The sequence below is a fragment of the Enhydra lutris genome, unplaced genomic scaffold, assembly GCF_002288905.1.
Source record: "Enhydra lutris kenyoni isolate GAN:26980312 unplaced genomic scaffold, ASM228890v2 scaffoldscaffold55, whole genome shotgun sequence".
In the NCBI taxonomy this organism is placed as follows: domain Eukaryota; kingdom Metazoa; phylum Chordata; class Mammalia; order Carnivora; family Mustelidae; genus Enhydra; species Enhydra lutris.
The window spans coordinates 11165378-11185795 of record NW_019154139.1 but is presented as its reverse complement, the minus strand read 5'-3'; the positions used below and the strand labels follow the sequence as shown (position 1 = coordinate 11185795).

Here is a 20418-nt window from a genome sequence, read left to right as displayed (position 1 = left end):
GATCCAGGTCTGTCTACCTGCAAAGTCGGTGCTCTGCACCAAGCCCCCCCACTCCCACGAACTGGGAGGGGTGGCACCTGACAGCGGGCAAGGGGGAACCCTCCGGGGCACCAGGATCGAAAGCAGCTGAGGCCCCTGCAGTGGTGATGGAGGGGGGCTTCCGTGCCAGACCGTGGCCCACGGCCCTGGTGTAAAAAGCACCACGGAACCTCTGTGGGTCTTTAATCAGGGGAGTGAAATGAGGAAAGTGAGGTTTTAGGAAGATTAATCTGGCAGCCGGCACGGGATGGAAAAGAGTCAAGCTTAGTGCAAAGAATTACGACTCCCGCCCGGCTGCGAGAGGCGGGTCATTAAAGGAGAGTGGCCTGGTTCACAGCTCCCTGGGCGCTCAAGGTTCCCGGCAGCGGGGAAGGGCGCTGCACCTTACTCAGGAGGAGGCCCCAAGGGGGCCGACCGAGGGCACTGTTGGGTCGGTGACCACGGCCATCACATGGCAGCTCGGCATCTGGACAGCAAAACAGGCAGCAAAGCCGGATCTGGTAGGAAGCAGCAGCCGTGGGCCAAATCCGAGCCGAGCACCCCACCGTGGGCCATGCCATGGGTGCAGGCCCTTTGGGGCTGGCAGGACCACCCACTCTGATGGGTGCCAGCCCCCACAGGTGCCGGGGCCACCAAGGTTCTGAGTGCCGCCCAGAACTGGCAGCCCAAGGGCAAGAGGGAACCAGGGCCACCCCGGCCACGAACGGAAGGAGCGGCGGCTCTTACATCTTCCCACTTTATTTAAAGCTGTCAGGATATATCAAAAGTGGCTGAAGCAAGTCCAGCTTCTCTCCTCCCCCAGGAGCCGGAGTCCCTGCTGGATCCCCAGAGGCGCCGAGCTGTCGTGAGGCACTGCCCGCCCCGGGGCCCTCACACCAGAGTGTGGAAAACCTCCACCTTCTCCCGGTACAGGTGGTGGAACTGCTTGGCCAGGCAGTGGAAGGGGGCTTCGTAGTTCTCCGTCTCCTTCTGCAGAGGCAAGGTGGAGAAGTTGGTGGTGTTTCCGCCTCCTCAGGACTCCCCCACCCCTAGCGGCAGGTGCCACACCCGCCTCGCCTCCTTTGTCCCCCCCAACAGCAGGGCTGGCTACTAGCGCGCCCTTGTGACAGGGAGGAAACCGAGGCACAGACTGGTTACCTAACTTGCCAAAAGCCTCACGCCCTCAGTGGTGGGGCTGGGGCTGCACCTGGATGCTTCCACAGAGCCTGTGCTTGCGGCTGCGCTCGCCCCACGTGTGCCGGGATGCTAAAGTGAGACTCTTGTCGCTTAGTTTTGACCGGGGCCCTCAAGGGGCCATGCAAAATAACAATGGCAAGTCCTCCCCGCTGCCTCACTCTGGACGGGCAGAGCTGTGGCACTGACCCCTGGGGTGCCTCTCCCTCCCCTGAGCTCAGTGGGAGGCTGCAAGAGAAAGCCCGAGGCCCAGGGGCTCAGGCCAGTGCTGGAGCCAGGTCTGGGAAACCTCGAGGTCAGCCCGGGGCTGGCTGTGTGGACGGCTGTGTCCAGCAGCACTGGCCTGAGCCAGCAGCCGGCCGAGCAGGAGAGCCAGCCCGGAGCTACCCCAAGGGGCCTCGGCAGGGACGGGCTGCAGGAGGGGGATGGGCCCCAACAAGAGCCAAGAGCCAGGAACCTAGGCTGAAGGAGGAGGTGAGGCGGAGTCACCCGTCAGCGGGAAGCTTGGTGGGGGGGTTCTGCCCAGGGGCCGGGGAGGGCGCGTCAGTGCAGGGCTCCCAGGGCGCCAGCCTGAGACACCTGACAAGTCCAGAGGACCTGCGGCGGGTCCCAGCCAAGCTGCCCGAGCTCCCTCTCCTGCAGGCGGCAGGCTGGGGGCGGGAAGGGCAGGCCCGGCCCTGCTTCCCACGGCAGGCATGGGAGGGAGCCCTGACTGGACGTGGGGAACAGTTTTCAGGTGCCCAGCACTGTGTGTCTTCGCAACTGTGATGACTATTTTGTAACCAAAGGTGCCCGAAGGACTTCCTGTTCTCTGAGCGATTAGACAAGTTCTGGAACTGACCCTAGATGACCTCCACAGGGTGGGAAGAACGGGTCTCACAGGGCGAGCATGACCAAGCTCTAGGGGAAGGAAAACCGTCATTTCTCAGCTTAGCTAGTGTTCTCTCACTCTGTGTGCACGCATGTCCTTTTTTTTTTTTTTTCTTATGGAATAAGCTGGCAGAAGAAGGAACCTGCTATTCTGAGGACAGAGGCTCAAGCTATGCACGCATTAGAACCCATCTCCAGACCATCCTTGGCAGCTGGCAAAAGCGCAGCCTTGCCACAAAGCAACAAAATAACCCCAACGACAGGGAAGGGTTTCCGGACGGCAGAATGTTCTGAACTCACCGAGCTCAGTGCCTTCACTTTGTCTGTGGCCCAGGGGTGCCGCTGGGGTGTGCGGAGCCCAGCCTAGGATTTGAGTTCCCCAACTGGAGAACAACCTTTCCGCCTGCCAGCCGGGGAGACGGAAATGCACAACGGAAACCGGTTCGCACAGAGTGTTACCCAGACTTTCTCACAAGGGAAATCCCAAACGGGAATGGGACAAGTTAGCCAAGAGCAGAAAAAGAGGTGGCACCGCTGAGGAACGGGGGACTTTGTAGCCGAGAAGAGCACCTGTACTAAGTGTGCGATGGCCAAGGCCCCCCCCCCCCCCCCCCTAGCTGTCAGACAGAAGGGAACAAACTCATCACATCCGCAAGGCACTTTTGGCTGTACGGAACACAACGCCCTAGGCAACGCCAACGTCAATAGTAAAATGTTGCACTGGGGGTGCCGGGGTGGCTCAGTCGGTTGGGCATTTCACTCTTGATTTCCGCTCAGGTCGTGATCTCAGCGTTGTGGGATGGAGCCCCGTGTTGGGTTCTGCTTTGTCTGTGGAGCCTGCTTAAGATTCTCTCTCTCCCTCTTCCTCTTCCTCTGCCCCTTCCCTCCTCCCTTTCCAAAAAAAGAATATTACCCCAGTTGAAAGCATAGTTAAGTAAGGAGTAGATAGAGGATGAGGAATGCGTAGGACACGCACAAGGATTTCCAAGTGAATTTGAAAGTTCCTGAAAGCAAGATCTGGGGAGAACGCAATATAAAAAGTAAAAATTCAGTGAAGCTGAGCCTTTCTATATGCCACGGAGCACTCCTGAAGTAGCAGATGTAAACGGCACCATTTTCCGAATGCGTTACGAGGGTTTGCTGATGACAGGAACCTGTTTGTTAAAGACTAATCATAATCTCACTGACATACTAGAGAGTACATTTGCTTTGTATGAAAAGATCCTTTGATCAGACTCTCCGACTAGTGCTCAATCTGGCCTACAATTCTGCCTCTGAGAGTCCCAAAGTAGTTTCTGTGGGAGGCCAGAGCTCCTTCTAGAAGGTTCTCAAGCTTAGACTGGCATTCTAGTCCTGGTTCGGCCGCTCATAGGCTGGGCAACCAGGGAGAGCCACACAAGCTTTCTGAGTCTGCTCATCATCTGCAGAACAGGGATAGCACTGGTTGTCTTGTCGGGCTGCTAGAAGCTTCTGCAGATAATGTGTGCAGATGCCTAGCACACAGTAGGCACTCAACAAAGGTCAGTTCTCTTCCCTCACCCTGCTGTAAGAGGAGAGTCCTCCCCTCACATCCTTCTTGAACTTGTGTTTAATATTGTCCTATAGAGATGAACTTTTTTTTTAGAACTTGCTTAAAATTTTTTTTTTTCATTTTTTGGTCTGAAAATGTCAAGTATCAAGGGATATAAGAAAGTCGAAGGCAGGGGGCACCTGGTGGCTCAGTTAGTTAAATATCTGACTCCTGATTTCGGGCCAGGTTATGATCTCAGGGATCGAGCCTCCACATTGGGCTCTGTGCTCAGTGTGGAGTCTGCTTGGGATTCTCTCTCTCCGTCTTCTGTTGCCTCTCCCCCGACTTATGCTCTCTCTCTCTCTCAAATAAATAAATAAAATCTTAAAACAAGTCCAAGAGGAACTATAAAAAACCCCAAATAGCCAAAGCAATCCTGAGAAAAAAGAACAAAGTTGGAGGCGTCACACGTCCTGATTTCAAACTATATTAAAAAGCCATAGGCACCGAAACAGAATGGTCCTGGCATAAAAACAGACCCAAAAACCAATGGAACAGAATTGAGAGCCTAGAAATAAACCCCTGCCTACACGGACAGCTAGTATTTGACAAGGGAGCCAAGAATACTCAGTGGAGAAAAGCTAACCTCTTTAATAAATGATGTTGGGAAAACCAGATACTCACAGGCACGAGAATGAAACTGGACCCCTATTTTACACCATTCACAAAAACTAACTCAGAATGGATTCAAGATTTGAACTTGAGATCTGAAACCATAAAACTCCCAGAAGAAAACATTGGGACAAAGCTCTGGGGCAGGAAACTTGGCAATGATTTTATGGCTCTAACGGCAGAGCACAAGCAACAGAAGCAAAACCCAATAAATGGGACTACATCAAACGAAAAGCTTCTGCACAGTGAAAGAAACCACCCACAAAATGAAAAGGCTATTTGCAAACCACACATCTGAGAAGGGGTTAATATCCAAAATATGTAAGGAACTCTGGGAACTCTACGGCAAAAACACTGATAGTCTGATTTAAAAAATGGACTGAGGAGCAAAAAGACATTTTTCCCAAAAGGATATTCAAGCGGCCACCAGGCCCATCAAAAGAAGCCGGACACCACTCATCCGCAGGTAAATGCAAATCAAAATCACAATGAGATTACTACCTTATACCTGTTAGCACGTCTATTACCCTGGAAACAAGAGATAACAAGTGTCGGGGAGGAGATGGAGAAAGAGAAACTACTTTTGTGCACTGTTGGTGGGAAAGCAAGCTGGTGCTGTGGAAAACCATACGGTGGTGCCTCAAAATGTTAAAAATAGAGCTACGATACAATTGAGCAATTCCACATCTGGGTACATAACCAAAGGAAATGAAATCGCTACTTTGAAGAGACACCTGCACCCCCACGTTCCCTGCAGCATTACTTGAACAGCCAAGACACAGAAACAACCCGAAGGTCCATCAACAGATTAAAGAACCTGCGGTTGGTATGCAAATGGACATGATGGAACAGTATTCAGCCTCGAAAAGGAGGGGATCCTGCTATTTGTGATGACGTGGGTGACCCTTGAGGACGTTAGGCTCGGTGAAACAAGGGAGACAGAGAAAGACAGATACTGCATCTTTTCACTTATATGTGGGATCTAAAAACACCCTTGGTCATAGAAAAACACAAAGCAGACTGGTGGGTGCTAGGAGCGGTGGGGGACACGGGGGATGGTGCATCGAAGGGGGCCAAGTTCTGGTTTTAAGACGAGCCCGTTCTGGGGATGGAATGAAGGGTAGAGAGAGAGAAGGTCAGACGACCACGTGAATGAAGGGTAGAGAGAGAGAAGGACAGACGACCACGTGAATGAAGGGTAGAGAGAGAGAAGGTCAGACGACCACGTGGGGACCGTCAGGACGGTGGCCGCCGCGCAGCCATCAGGAGGGCAGAGCTGGGCGCCAGGTGTCAAGGCTTGGCTGTGTCTCAGGCAGCATCGGGTTCTATTTCCTTTTTAATTACAGCTTTCTTACCCGAGCTGCCAGTGGTGCTTCTGTTAGCATCAACTCGGGGGACTAGTTAGCTTACACAGTTAATACCAAGTGCTTAACCGCGGCCTCCCCTGGCATAATTGATACCCACCCGTTTCGCTGGCGCAGCAACAAACACCCACGCAGAGTTGAAGCACGTAGCCCAGTGGCCTTGTGATGACTCATGGGTTGGGAGTGGGCGTTAATTTTTGAGCTCCATCAAGAGTTCTGGGGACTGTGGGATCCTGGGGTGGGGAGGCAATTCCACAAATGTGAATGAAGGCAGAGGGAGTAGTAAAATATGGCTCGATGTGGGTAGTACACCATTCGCTTGGCTCAAAGGGGCACTGCGTACAAGGGGAGACGCCCTCCATCCCGTAAAAGCGGCTAACACAAAATTCATTAGTTTAGCATCTGTGATCATCGGGCCAGAGGCAAGCGGGACATCTATCTTTGTATCATCTATGAATCTGAAACTTTTAAGTAACAATAGTATCAATTAGATTCCTAGGGGGAATGGGCATACTTCAAAAGCAAACATTTATTGTTTACTACGCACCAGACTTTGTGCTGATGTTTTCCTATTCACCATCTGACGGAATTCTCACATTCATCACTCAACAAGGAATAGATTTTCTTATTCCCATTTTACAGGTGAGGAAGCCGAAGCATTGGCAGCTCGATGAATAGGCTAAGTTCTCTGCCTCGCCCCCAGCGGACAGAGTGTTGGCCTCCACCTGCTACACTTTCCCAAGAAAGCACGCCGCTTTGGTGGGGGGGGGGATTTAAAAAGTTCACATCCACACAGCATCTGAACAGCCACACTTGCCAAGTTTTGTAAATGGAACAGTGGAAGTGTCTGCAGCAAAACCACTTCTAGACTATTTCTTAACTAGCTCACGGACTCTTTTGGAAGGCCAAAGATTCAGGCCAGGGGGCCAGAAGGCCAGGAGTGAGGTCCGAGTGACAACCATGGGTGCTTCTGGCCACGCGGGCCTTGGCAAGTCCCCCCACCAACCCTGGGGAGGGGCACTGCAGCCTAGAACCTTGGCCCCTGCTGGCTGGAACGGATACTTCTGGGTTGCTTCTGCAGGGGGAGCTGTTACTTTCCTTCCTTCTGGAAAGTCTGACAGGAGCATGTCTGACTGGTGCAGACGGGGTCCCATGCCTATACCTTGGCTGCAGGGAGGCTGGGACCTAAAAGGTCTCAAAAACAGGAACGGGGTTCTCAGGTGCTGGAGAGCCAGAACTGTGAGATGGCGCCAGTAGCAAATCCCGCTGGCTGTCCCCTTTCTCTCAAGGGCTCCTGCGGACTCTAAGGAGGGTACTTTGTGGCCTGGTGTCACGCTGGTGCTGCGGGGAGTTGGGACAGGGAGCCAGCACTCATAGCCCTGGCTCAACTCTTCACAAATCATGTGACCCTGGGCAAGTCACTTCATCTTCTCAACACGGAAATGGGGATTATGGGACCAGCGCCCAAGGTCACGGTACTGACTGTGAGGGCCCGTGAGATAATGCTCCAAGGGCACTGTAACCCACACTATCTTACGTGGACACCAAGGGTCGCTACGATTGAACCCATGCACCTGTATTTCTCATTAATTGAGATACAACTATGTCGGCGCAGGCCGGCGCATCTGCTTTCCTGTAAGTGCACGGGTGACTCTGCTGTATCGAGAAAGGTTTTGAACCAAGAATGTGCATGACAGTTCCAGAGGAAACTCTGCCTATGGTGGGGTTCGAGGCCGTAAGATCACGTGAAAGACCACCTCCAGCATAGGCCCACTCCAGACTCGGCTCCGGGGTGAGCGGGGCTACTTACCACGGATGTTTCGAAACATTCCAGGCCTTGGCCCAGGGCCCACGCCCGGGCCTGAGCCGAATCCACCACTCGTCTGCTGGCCAGGTCTGTCTTGTTCCCCACTAACACACCTGCTCGAAAGAAACAACCATTTAACTGGTTTAACTGTGGCAGCCGGAGGGCTGCTGGGGAGATCAAAGGGCGAGCATACTAATTCTGAGGGGTCTAAAACATTGTCGAGGAGAGGCCAACTGATCCGAGGTGCTGAGCACTGCGGAAGGGGGAGGGGGAGAGGAGGGGGAGAGGAGGGGGAGGGGGAGAGAGAGGCTCCCGGGCTGCACACCCGCCCTCCCCACCCCTGCCTCGGGAAAGCCACCGGGCTTTGCTTTTCACACCCAGCTTTCACTAGGCCCCTTTTCCAGACTTCACGCCGATCTGTCTGCCCGGTCTCCTTCAGGCTGCAAGGCGAGGGCCAAATTTATGCGAGCATTTGCGATAATTCCGAGCGCATGGAGCAGACGTTAAAAATGGTCATTAATACTAATCTAAGGACTGGGCTCCGAGCCAGGGACTCAGCGGCAATTTAGAGCTGTTCCCAGCTGCATCAGCTGCAGCTAATTTCTGAGCCCGTCTCTGGAGATCGCTTTCCCTGGTCTCTAATGAGGGGAATTTGTTGATCTCACATAGGGATGAAAAATAAACTGATTTAAAGCATTCAGAAGTGACAATAGGACTTGAATGTTTACTTGTGCCCCACATATAGGAGAAAATGAGGAATTCATCCCCGGGGCTGGCTTTCAGAAATAAAAACTCATTCATATCACAGCACCTTCTCCGTATTGTCCTTGAGTCTCCTCTCCATGACCCTGCGGGGGGCAAGGGCCATCTTCATGCCCATTTTACAGACTCACAGAGGTGTGTGTGGTAACTCGCTGAGGTTTTCGGGGCAGCTAAGAGGCAGTGCTGCCGTACCATGAAGGCCACCACACTCTAAGCCAGGGGCACCGCACGCTCTTTTCTAGCCCTAGGCACTTCTGCAATGACCTTGAACTCGAGAACTCGAGGGACAGCCGCTGCTGGAAGTCCCACAGCTGATGGCAGCTCCTACCTGGGAGGGAGGTGCCTGGAATCTGTGACCGAGCCTTCTCCAGCCATTTGCTGCAGTTGATGAAGGACTGCTCGTTGGTCACGTCATAGACGAGACACAAGACGTTGGGACTCTCCCACTGTGCCAGAGGGACAGGATGAGCATGTCAGTAACCATGGGAATGATTCCTAGGTGGGACTTCCCAGGGAAGCGATGAGGGGTTGGTGGCGGGGGCGGGTGGGAGATGAAAAACCACAATGGGGATGGGAGTCAGACGTCTGAGCCCACCCACAGGTACCAATGGGAGGGCTGGGCTGAAGGTGAGGGCCGGGGCTCACCCCTGCACCAGGCTGCCGTTCTGGGCACGTTCTGTGCGTGGTTGAAAAACCTCCCAACTTTGCAAGGCTGGTCTCAAGATCCCTACTGAGCTCGGGGAGGGTAACTGACTTGCCCAGATCAGACATGCTTTAAAGACTGGGGTAGGACTGAGGCTTTGTTCCGACCCAGAAATGCTTTGGCCTGTCGCTGGTTTCATCCATTCATTCTCTGTCGCATTCCTCTCAAGGGCCCACTGTTATATCGGTTATTATGTTTTCCTGCTTTGCAGGCCTAAAAGAGCATCCTTCTTCCACTAGCCAGCCCCTGGAAGCTTGCTTGCTGGCATCTTCTTAATAAGGGCTGGCTTTTCAAAATGCGAAGAGCACTTTCTGCTTCTCCTGCAGTACATCAGCCCTAATCCAAACCAGACCGACAAGTGGACAGGGCTTGCTGTCCCAATTAAGAAGCAGGCCTATGCTCTCAGGGGCTGTGGCCTGGGACATCCTGGGACGTCCTGTGGCCTCACACAAGGCCACAGGATGGCCCTGCTCAGAGGCTGTGATGCTCATCCTGGTGCACGAGGCTCTGGCCAGGCCCCCGTCTCTGGGGACCCCTATCCTGCACAATTACAGCCTGGTTTATTTCTGGTGTGTCAGTAACCTCCCAGGGTGTGGGGAGGAATCTTTTCCCTCCAGTTGTCCTTGGAAGGCTGGTCCAGCATTGGCTCTGGAGGGTTTACTGTACCCCAAGGCTATGCTGCCACTTTAACGGAACTGACGAACACCCCCCACCAACTTCACGCTGCACACTAACTCAAGAAATTTTGCTAGAACCACAGTGACCTCGGCTTTGTGCATGCAGGGACACCTCCTTCCTCTAGGCCTCAGTGAGGGGACCCAGGATAGGCTTGGGATCAAGCTGGGGCTAGAATAGGAGCCCAGCGTCAGGGCTGGCTGGAGGCAGGGTGTGGGCTGACCGGTACCCCCTCTGGCTTGCCCAGACACGTCCTCCCTTCTGCCCAGTAGGGCAGCACCCAGTGAGAGGCCATGCACACAGCACGCACGTGGTAGGCATCACAGATGGATGCGTGAAGCCAGCCCATGAGAAATGACTGTCATTAGATCTGTTTCCCTTAGACAACAAAAAAGGGGCAGAAAACAGTTTCTATTAAAATGTAGCTGTTCTTGGAAAGGCAGGGGAGGGCTCTGGAGAGCTCAAAACTTCTAATTAGCTCATTGGCCCAGATTAGCAGAACTGTTACCTTGATAGTACAGGGAGCTGGACCCTGCGAGGATGGCTGGGTGGGCCAGAGAAGGACCCCCCAGGGGTCGGGGGGGGTAGCAGGTGCAGGTCCCAGAGTGGACCCCAGGCTGGACCCCAGAGGTGGGCAGGGAAGGTGAGCCTTGCTACGGGGCCTCCAGGGTGCCCCCTAGAGGGGAAGGAAATGTTTGCTTCTGACCTGTGAGGCTGGGGAGTGCGGACTGCGCAGCACCATCACCATCAGGAGGGAGCTGGCCAAAGGAGGGGGGCCCAGAGCGCTGCGGGGACTGAGTCACACAGCTCGGGTGCATTTGGAACCTGGCCATTCCAGAGCTGGGGGAAGGGGGACTCAACACGCACGTGCCAGTCCTCCTGGCCAAGGGGCTGTGCATCCCAAGGCTGGGAGGACTGCTCCTGGAAGAATTCTGTCGTGGTAGCTTCTGGGAGAGCAGGGAAGGGGGAAAGTTTGTGTGGATGGTGGTAGTGGTTAAGGAAAAGATCGCACGCTACTTGCCAGTTTATCCAGCATTTCGGAAAACAGCTCCTTGCCGGCAGAGTCAAAAATGAAGAGTTCCTAGAACCAGAAAGGCAGGTCCCCAGAAAGTCTACACATAGGCAAATGGATGGCCGCAAGTCCCCGAGGTGACCCTCCGCTCCCTGCAGACCCGGCTTCATGGTGAGATACACGCATTCCCACAGGCTTGGTGAAGACATGGGGGAAAGGAACGATCTGGAGAGCCTGAGACGGGCAGCGCAATGGTCTCCCGCACCAACTAGCACTTTCTGTGCAACAGCTCACCTCTCCTAACCCCAAGTGCAGAAATACCAGGAACAAGCTGACTTCCCACCTGGCGGAGCAGAATGCTAAACAGGCCGCCGAGCGCGCTCTGCTTTCCAAAAGGTCATTCTGCACTTTGTTAACCAAATTGATTTTCAAATCTTAAAACAATTCTTTTTAAAGCAGGTCACAGAGTAGGCCTGGAGAAGGTGTTTAAAGTAGGACAGCCTGCCATCCTTCCCCGATGGCAGGGGTGGGATTCGGACAGAGGGCGCAGGGTGACTCTTCCTGGCCCTCGACGCAACTCGGCCAGCCCATGCGAGGGCCCCTCCCTGCTGCTGCTGCTCTGGGAAATCTCCCCTTCGGCTCCCCTGGGGCACTGGATGCCCCTGGCTGGCTTCTGACCCCAGCACCTGCGGTCTGAAGGTCAGGGCTGTACTCTGCGTTGCACGCCGCTTATCTGCACTCATGTTAGCCCTTCTCCCTGCACTGGGGGTACTTCAAGCTGTGTTTCCTCATGGACCTCTTTAAGAAGGTGGTGATTCATCCGTCTTCTCTCCAGGATAGTACTACACACGTGATGCCTTTGCAATTCAATTTCCAGAGTTACAGATTCCAAAGAAGGGACCTCGGTTAAGAACCCTGGTACTACTCCAGTTCTATGAGTGCAGGGCTCCTATCCCTGTCTTCTTACTCCCCCTTCTTTGGCCTGGGTCAGTGACGCTTCCCAAGTGCTGAGACAAGCCTCAGCCAAGTCCTGGCACTGTGTCCCTCTTAGGGAAGATGACACGGACCCCAGAGACTCTGAGCCCAGTTGGAGGAGCACTAACCTTTCTGGGGTCAAGGGCACCACTTACCACACTGTCCCCCGTGTCAGGGACTGGCACTGTCTTCACCACCAAGTCCACCCCTGTTGTCTGTGGGAGAGAACCGAGAATATGCGCATCAGAGGGTCCCAAGAGGCGTGTCGCAGGACACGATGAACACCCGATACCCAGAAGGCACAGATACTATGTTCTGGATTGGTTTTTGGTGCAGAAGTCAGACAGGACCAACCAGCCTCGTCCAAGTCCCCACCCACAAGGAGCAGGACATGAGAACCAGGCCGACCACCTGCCAGTCTGTTCCATGGACAGCCTCGTGCCCTGTGGCTTGTGGCCATTCAAATAGCTTCTCATCAAACCTCTCAGGGCTTCTTAAAAAATTCTGGAAAGTCACTCCTTCAGGGTTAGGGGATGACCGCTTCTCTTTAAGCCTCGACCAGCCCCCAACTCCCACATCTCACCAGGGTGTAGTTCTTCTGGAAATGGGCCCCGTCGCTGCGGAAGCTCTGTGCCAGGGCGGTCTTGCCCACTGCTGGGTCTCCTGTGAGGTCGGAGGAGAAGAAAACCATCACTGCCGTCCCGATCTGACCGCAGAAGCTCTCACTCCAGAACGCTAGTTAGAAACCAGAAACTTCAATGGCTTTTCAGAGAAAATGTACTTGATTTTCCTGGGGACTTGTGAGGTGGCTGGCAGGGCCACGGGCCCAGGAGAGCGATCTTCAAAGCCCGGTCGAGTTTCTTCAAGGGTAATCCTTTCATCCGAAAGAACTGACCCGGAAGGTAACAGAGCTTGGGCGGGGGGCGCTTTCGAGCACTAGAAACAGAACATTTGCTACCGAACACACCCCATGGGGGAAAACTCTCACTTTCAAACTTGAATTTACTTTGAAGTCTTATAAGGTAAAGGTGTGTGACCCGCTCAGTCTTATGGGGCTCACCTGCCTGACGGAACTAATTCGAGCTTAGAGCTTCCATACGTGGGTCCCTGCACGCTTCTTTTAGGGGGTAGAGGTTGGGAGGGCATCTGTATTTACAGGAAGCAAGGGATCAGGTGCTAAATTTATCAACCTGAAATCCATTTCCAAGTGATACATTCTGTCCCCTGCCTCCCCGCGCCCGAGACCACTGCGGACCCATCTTCCCAGGGGCTTTGCCATGTCTGTCCTCAACGGCCACTGTTTCCTCTAGGCTCGCCTTATACGCTCTGGGGTTTCTCTCCCTGCCCTTCCTTCATGAGTCCATAGCCCCGTAAATTGGTATCTCCAAACTGAAGGTGTATGGCATAGGTTCAGTCTGAGATCTGGACCTTCCGCAAGACTGTCGGGAGAGATTTAATCTGGAGGCTCTTCCCTGCCCCCAAGGACGATGCAGGCTCTCCACGCCCCTCCTTAATCCCGCTGTGGGCATCGCCCCCCCCCCCCAGCCCCCATGCATGGCTCTGCTCAGCCTCCTGGGACTCCACACTGTTCTCATCTGCAAGATCTTCCGGGGCCAGGGCCCGTGAGTCTGGCACAGGCGCTCCTTCGGAACACCTGTTTTCTGCTCTCTCAAGCCCTGGGTCCCAGCAAAACCACCACTGCACTCGCGGGGCTCTGACTCGTATCCTACGGTGTGATCCCCTCCATCCCCACCTTCGCTGTTTACAGTCGGATCCCACGCACCTCTTCACTTGACTTCTCCACAACCCGCTGCTCTGTTCACTTTTCAGTTTTGACTTTTCCCACCTATAATTTTCTCTTGTGAGACAATTACTTGACTACTTGTGGCATTTCATTTCCTGTAAACTCCTCCAGCATTGAGTGAGCTGTTCAGTCTTGCTTTTTTCTGTTTACCACCATGACTTAGAAGGGAATCATTCCCACGATTCCCTCCTTCCCAGCCCCCACCCCCTACCGTCGCCATCATCAACCTCATTGGGCAGAGGAAGGGTCCGAGGCTCAGAGAAAGCTGGGTAACTGGCCCAGAATTCCAACATCTCATTCTCCCCACCAGACCCCTCTCCTCTCCTAGAGCTTGGGGACACTCCTCACCCATTTCTAACATTGCCCCATCACCGCAGCCTTGCCTGCCATCAGGGGCGACCGCGGACTGGACTGTGGCGGGGTACCCATCCATCTCCGAACAAACAGAGCGTATCGCTTTCCTTCTTGTGCTTCGACTGCATCCACGCTCCTGACTCCAATTCTGCTTCTGAATCCAGTTAGAAATTGGCTCTTCTCGCTCGTGAAATTCCCCACAGATTTTATTTGTTCTAGTTAATTTCGTGAACCTTTCTTCCGACTGTCAGTCAGAGTCACCCACACTTATGGAAAGCTGCCTCGTGTGCCGGCTGAGGAGGGATCCAGCACAGGGAAGGGAATAACTGATAAAAACGTTTGCAGAGCAACACGATGACAAGTGCAAAGGCAAATAGCACAAGCTGAGAACCAAAGTGTCTGAGGGTGCATCGAGGAAAGAAACAAATGAGCAGTTTCATCAGCAAGGACGACTTCCCCGGGGCCAGGCAGAGCCCAGGGTGACGGCAGGGAGGGGCCCTGATGGACAAAGACAGTGACACCTGCAAAGGCCCCATGCAAGGTCACCTGTGACCTCTTAATTGCCAAGTCCAGTGGCTTTTTCCTCAGTTCTCATGCTCCCTGATGTCTCTGAAGGATGACTCAGCCCAAAGCAGCCCCCTCTTCCCTGAGCCCTCTGGCCCTGTGGCTCCAGTGTCCTCGCATGGGTCTGATTCTTCCACTTCCTGCTTCTGAAATGTGGCCACTCCTGTAGGTCTGTCCTCCCAGTGGCTCTGTCCCGTTTACTCTCTTTCCCCAAGTCATCTCTCGGGTCAGGATCTCTCTCCCACGCTCTGTCTGTATCTCCAATAACCTGTGGAAGCTTCCACAAGAATGCTGGGCCTCCACCCAATCTGTCGACAGCCTGGCTTGTGTCGCACCCCCAGGTCCCAAGTGGTCTTGCTCACCCATCTCTCTGGTACTGCTCATGTCACCATTTGCCCACGGCTCCCAGCTGTACACAGTCACCTCTGACCGCATCTCCCCGTTCCTCCCACACCCCATGCTCTCCTCCTTGCTCCTGATGTCCTTTGTTGGGTCTCGAGCCCGCATGGCCTTTGTTGTCACTGCTAACACTGCACTAGTTACCTCAACCTGGGCTCTGTGCCCTGCCTTGTGATGCGGGAGCAGGGACTTTGCAAACATGTGTCTCCTTTGCCAGGGGCTTCCTGTCCGGCTCTGCCAATGTGAGTTCTAGAGACTGGCAGCTGGGAGAGGGGGGATGGGCTTGCTCCTTTCCCACCTGCCTGCTGTGTCTCTTAGGAGTACCCTGGCAATGGCCTTCACCCAGCAGCAGGTGGTAACATCTCTCCAGTTTTTTTTTTTTTTTTTTTTTTTTTTTTGGTACTCCCAGACCAGCCTTATTATTCCCCCTCAGAGATACCAGGATCGGGGGGCGGGGGGGGGCAGTGTCCCCTTCTCAGAGATCTGCATATTGGCTCCCCAGGGCACTCCTGGGTTTCTGATGTCCCTTCATCCTTCCAGGCCTCCAGAACCTATGTGATGAACACCCCGCGTGAAATCTCACTGGTGCAATACCTACTGTAGGTTCTGCTTTTTTGCCCGGACCCCGACTTCTGTAGCAGTGGTAGCAAGAGTGGTCTCCAAACCCAGACCCTCAGGATGGTCTGGAATGGGTTTGGTCGCGTCTTGCCAGAACACGGGGCTCAGCTCCCTCCCAAGGGGGACTAGGGCCCAGTGATCTGTGGCACCACATGGCGGGTAACTGAATTCTTGAGGTCCCATCCCAGAGCCGTGCCCCCTCCTCGGGAATCTGGATCCCAGCTCTGTGGGGTTCCTCCTCAAGCCTCCGACACCCCAACCTCTACCTACCACTCTGTGTCACCTCAAGGTTCTCTTCTTGCTTTTCCATTTTTCCAACCCCTGTTGAACCAATTCTGTATAATAAAATACCCAATGTATTTTCTGTTTTCTTGAGCGGGTCTTGCCTGACGCGCTCCCCACCTGCCCCTCTCTGCTTTTTATTTTTCTTTGTTCTACCTACCCTGTTGGCACCAACAGATGGACGTTTCCAGGACAGCGTTTGATGTCACTGTACCCGTCTCTGCCATCAACCCTGAATCCACCTCCAATCTGCTCTCCAATTACCCTTTACACCGAATCTGGGCCCTACCCTCTTACTCTTGCTCTCTGAGAATCCCTCAAAGGTAACTTCTTTCTACGTCTCCCCGCTCAAGTCCAACTTCTCTGCCCGGCAAGGCTCCCTATCCTTCCTCCCTCTTGGAAGGCCATCCCTCCCTCTTGCCTTTACATGTGAGGTCCCCGGCTGGTAGCATGAGACTTGATGTCAGAGCCCCCGTCCCCGCTTCCATCAAGGGGCAGTAAATTGTAGTGCTTAGGGCACAAACTCCAGCCCCCTCACTTATTAGCTATGTGACCTTGGGTCAGTGATCTCTCTCTGAGCCTCAGTGGCCACTTCTGCAAAATGGGAATCACAGCACCTATCTCATGGAATTGTTGGGAGGATTTAATGAGCTGATGTGTGCAGCACCTGACGTATATGAAGTTATAGTTAAGTGATTTTTAAATATATAAATAAATCACTGTTTTATTTACAACAGATGAATGTCAAGGGTGTAATCCCTCCTCATCTCCTTAGCTGAGCCAGAACTATTAGCAGCCGTGCCTTGAGGTATTTCTCTGGTGTCTGGCGCACAAAGGGCATTCTATTCATGTTTGTTGGATTATAAATTATTCTGTGCATCTCAGCAATGCCATGAGTGTAGGGTCTGGTCTGGTTCCGCCCTGTATTCCCGTGATACCTTGCATGGTGACTTACACACAGCAGGTGCTCAATAAAGATCTGTTGAATGAATGAACACTTAAGTTGAACATCAAGTCCCTCCATGACTAGTTATAGGAGAGAAAAAAGACAGATAAACTCAATTTAAACAGTAGGCCTGGGAAGGGAAAGGCAAAATAAAACCAGTGAGGGGGGTGTAGGCAGTGGGGGTGGTGTGGAGAATGAGAATTTGGTGATGGTAGTGGTGATGGGGGGGGGGACCTGATTCATTGTGCTGAGGTCTTATTGGTTTCTGGAAACTTCCATGAGGAAATGCCCTTGAGGCCCTGAAAGGAGGCTGCGGTTAAGGACTAGACTGGAGTTTACAAGTCACTTACTCAGGCGGTGGCCGCAATCAGGGGAAAAAGTGCCTGAGGGAGTGGATATAAAGAGGGGCAAAGAGTCTAGAATTGAGGCTTGGGGACAGTAGAGCTGTGGGCTGAAAACAAAGCCCTGGAAATCAGATCACCGGGGTCTGCGTGCCAGCTCTGCCAGATCCAGCTGTGCAACCCAGGGCAAATGTCTTAACCTCTCTGGGCCTCAGGTGCCCATCTGTAAATGAGGATGACAGCAATACTGATCCCACAGGGTTCTTGTGAGGATTCACTGAGATACCTGGGTTGAGGGTCCTTGTACAGTGCTGGCACACAGAAGGTGCTCAATACGTTAGTCCCATGATGGAAGTTGAATGAAGAAAGAAGAGAAAGAACAGTTAGACAGAGAAGCCCACGGAGGAAAATAAAAACGTTCACACGGTATCTGCAAGGAAACTGAGGCTGAGGGAAGTTGCTGTGTCCCAGACGACATAGGAACAGCCAGAATTACTTCTGTTACACAACACTGCCTCCCCTGGCGTTTCTGGAAACTAGAGACCTCTCTTGAGAAGCATGGATTTTTTTTTTTTTTTTTTCTCTCTAGTATGATCTGAGTTACTATGGTCAGTCATCTTTCTGTGTGACTGTTTTATTTTCAAATTAGAAAAGCCCTTAAAATGTCATCAGTTTCAGTCTGGAAGAGAGGAATCCAAACAGGCATCTCTTCTCCCTCTATATGGTTTCTGACCATTTCTTTCCTGAGCTGGTCAGGGAACCCTGGCGAGATCACGGAGTTCAAAGATAACACAAGTGAAGAGTTTTGGAATTGGGCAGGTCTGGGGGCTGAAATCTTGCCTATGACTTTCCTTCGCTGGGGGGCGGGGGTTAACCTTGGGCAAGAGACCCTTCAGTGCCTCAGTAAGAGAACAATACAGCACCTACTCGTGTGCTACAGGGAAGGGACTGAATGAAGTACCCGTGCCTGCCATGCGCTAAAACTACACCTGTGTTCAGAGGCCCCAGATCAAAACCCAGGCGACTATCTTCCTAAAGGTGCAGACACATAAAGGGGACACCACAAATGTGAATGCCACACTGTCATTCATTCCACACATGACTACTGAGTACCTCTTGGGTTCCAGACTTTCAGGATGCTTGAGATACAGAAGTCAACAAAACGAAGATTTGGGGGATTCAACATTCATGTCCCCAACTGGGTTGGCCAAGTAACTCTGGCTCTTAAAGACGGCACACATGGGCCTGTTGCAAACTCTGGTCAACTGCACATTATTGTCTCCAATCCCTGTTATCAGAGGGGGTGGGCTCAGGGGAAAAAAAAATCCCACATGTAAAGATCTCCAAAGTCACTGATCCCTGACTCTGTGATACAGCACACGGTTTAGATGAAACACTTACGGTGTATTTAGCCTGACTTTTTTTTTTTAATTTTTTTTTTTTTTTTTTTTTTTTTTTTTTTAGAACGAGTCTGCTCGTCCTGAACACAGCTCGAAAACTGGTGAAGGTGGTCTCGGAGCAGCACCGGGAGTGGGCAAGTCCGCTGGAGCTACAGATGCGCTCTGGAAGATAACTCTCCCACCCTAATGGAATCTACTCTATCAGTAATTACATTAATTCGCCTTTGGAAGACACAAAAAAGGGAAAGAGGGTAGGCAATTTAGGAGAACTAAAGCTCTCATATCTTAGAAGTCTCTGGACTCCGGAGACTGTAAATTTCAAACTCACCTGCCAGGATGCATTTGGCCGCCAGCTTCACCATGGTAACCAACTACCTCCGCGGACAAGAGAGGGAAGAGCGGCTGCTAGAGGCGTTGGGGGACTTGCCTGGGAAGGGAAGTGGAGAGAGGAGACGCTCAAGGGGCCTGTGGCCGCGGTACGGACCCACTGGGCTGGGGGGCGGCTACCGGGCGCGAGGACTGGGGCGGGGGCGCGGAGGAGGGCCAGATGGGGCTCAGATCGAGGCCTCAGAAGGCGGCCTCGGAGGTGCGAGCGAGGCGACGCGGACCCCGTTCCCAGCCCAAAGCCGGCAGCAGGGACCGAAAAGTGAGACCCGGCAAGCCTGCAGCCCCAACACAGAGGCAGAGGCGCTCCCTCTCACCCGCCGCCCACCTGCTCCGCCTCCTCCTCCTCCCCAGTGACCCGCGATTGGCTGCCACCCAAAGCTCCCGCCCCGAAGGCTCTCGGAGGCCAGTGGGGGGAGGGGGCGGGGCTAACAGCCCTCCCTTCGCGGACAAGTCTTTAGTGCTATTTGTGCCTCAAACTCATCCCGCTTGACGAATGGTTGCGGGAGATGTCAATCATTGCTACTCCCACCCCCGCGCCGCCGGAAAGTTCGCGGAAAGGAAGCTCCGATCTCCATAGCCAGAGGCCGTGATAAGAGAAGCTTTCTGATTGGCCACAGGTTGGCTTGGACCATCTACGGGAGGAAGGGGGATTCGCTGCCCCCCCGCCCTTCCGGAAGTGAGTTCGCCCATAGGGGGCGGGTCCAGCGCGCGGGAGTTTGCAGCAGCGCTTGCGCAGTAACGAGGCACCGGCTGCAGAAGCAGGTCTGTGAGCGGGTCAGACTTCATAGAGTTTTTTGGGGTTCCAGGTCGCGGGCACCTGGGAGCAAGGCTGTGTGGTGCATCAGGAAATCCGGTTCTTGCCCCACATCCCGCAGGGAAGTCCGGTATTTAAATCCCAACGATATTATGCGCTGTAAAATCTAAAATATGAACGTATTTATAATGATGTCTGTGAACGAGAAGGAGAGCAAGTAAACTTTGCCCAGGGGGCGAGGGTTGCTCTCGGGAACGTGTAGTCCTACCTTCCGCTGAACCCACTTCCTCCCTGGTACAGTGGAGAACGTGTGACCCCCTCCTGAGTGAAAGCGGGCCTCCAGAACCTTGCGGGTCCCTCAGAGAGGCTTAAGCCCATCTCCGCTGACTGCACACCCCCCCGCCCCCCGCAAGCCCCTCTTGCTGGGAGGTCGGTCAGGAGACCAGGCTGAAATCCCTGCAGTCTTCCTGGCCTGGCGCCTCGCTTCACCCCGAGCCTCTTAGCTCATCTTTGAAGATGGGCCAGCAGAACCCGCCTCTGGAGTTGTCCTGAGGCGTACAAGAGGCGAAGGATGTAGGGGCCTCGTGCACAGTAGGGGCTCAACAGTGATTGTCGAATGGATGAACGAGAAGAAATTTATATGGACAGATTCGGCTTATCGCCATCCCGGTGATGACATCATGGCCAGGTGTGGCCCCGAGGGCACACCTGCTGTCAACCACCCCGCCCCCATCCCAGGCCCGGGGTGGCTGGCGCTGAGAGGGAAGAGCCCCTCCTGGGCACAGCTGCCTGTGCCCAGGATTCCCATCAGGAACCGCTCTGTCACCAGGCACTTCTCCCAGCCGCATGCACGGCGGTGAGCACACACACACTCATCAAATTGCTATGAAATTTTCAGTCCCTAATCGAGAGAAACAATGCAAGTTGTCTGGAATTTTCTTTCCTTAGGAATCATTCCTGGGATTATCATTGAGGCCCGTCTGTCTCTCCTTGGTTCCTTTTACCTG

The 20418-nt window shown here is 53.6% G+C and overlaps 1 protein-coding gene across 3 annotated transcripts; it reads right to left on the bottom strand.

Annotated features, from left to right (window-relative positions):
• Positions 1–761: 761 nt before the first annotated feature.
• Positions 762–19062, bottom strand: LOC111157674 (intraflagellar transport 27). Of its 3 annotated transcripts, none has more exons than XM_022519292.1 (8): positions 19013–19062; positions 18599–18697; positions 12146–12225; positions 11718–11777; positions 10597–10656; positions 8526–8643; positions 7439–7548; positions 762–1008 (listed from the first exon to the last, which is right to left on the bottom strand). In XM_022519292.1, the coding sequence occupies exons 2-8, from the start codon at positions 18630–18632 to the stop codon at positions 910–912; spliced, it is 561 nt and encodes a 186-aa protein (XP_022375000.1). In that variant the 5' UTR covers positions 18633–18697; positions 19013–19062; the 3' UTR covers positions 762–909. The 3 variants fall into 3 exon arrangements, 2 of the variants coding, with proteins under 2 accessions (XP_022375000.1, XP_022375001.1); XR_002641313.1 differs by lacking the exon at positions 19013–19062 and adding an exon at positions 5729–5861 and having other exon boundaries at positions 953–1008; positions 18599–18934; XM_022519293.1 differs by lacking the exon at positions 19013–19062 and having other exon boundaries at positions 763–1008; positions 12146–12222; positions 18599–18934.
• Positions 19063–20418: the final 1356 nt, after the last annotated feature.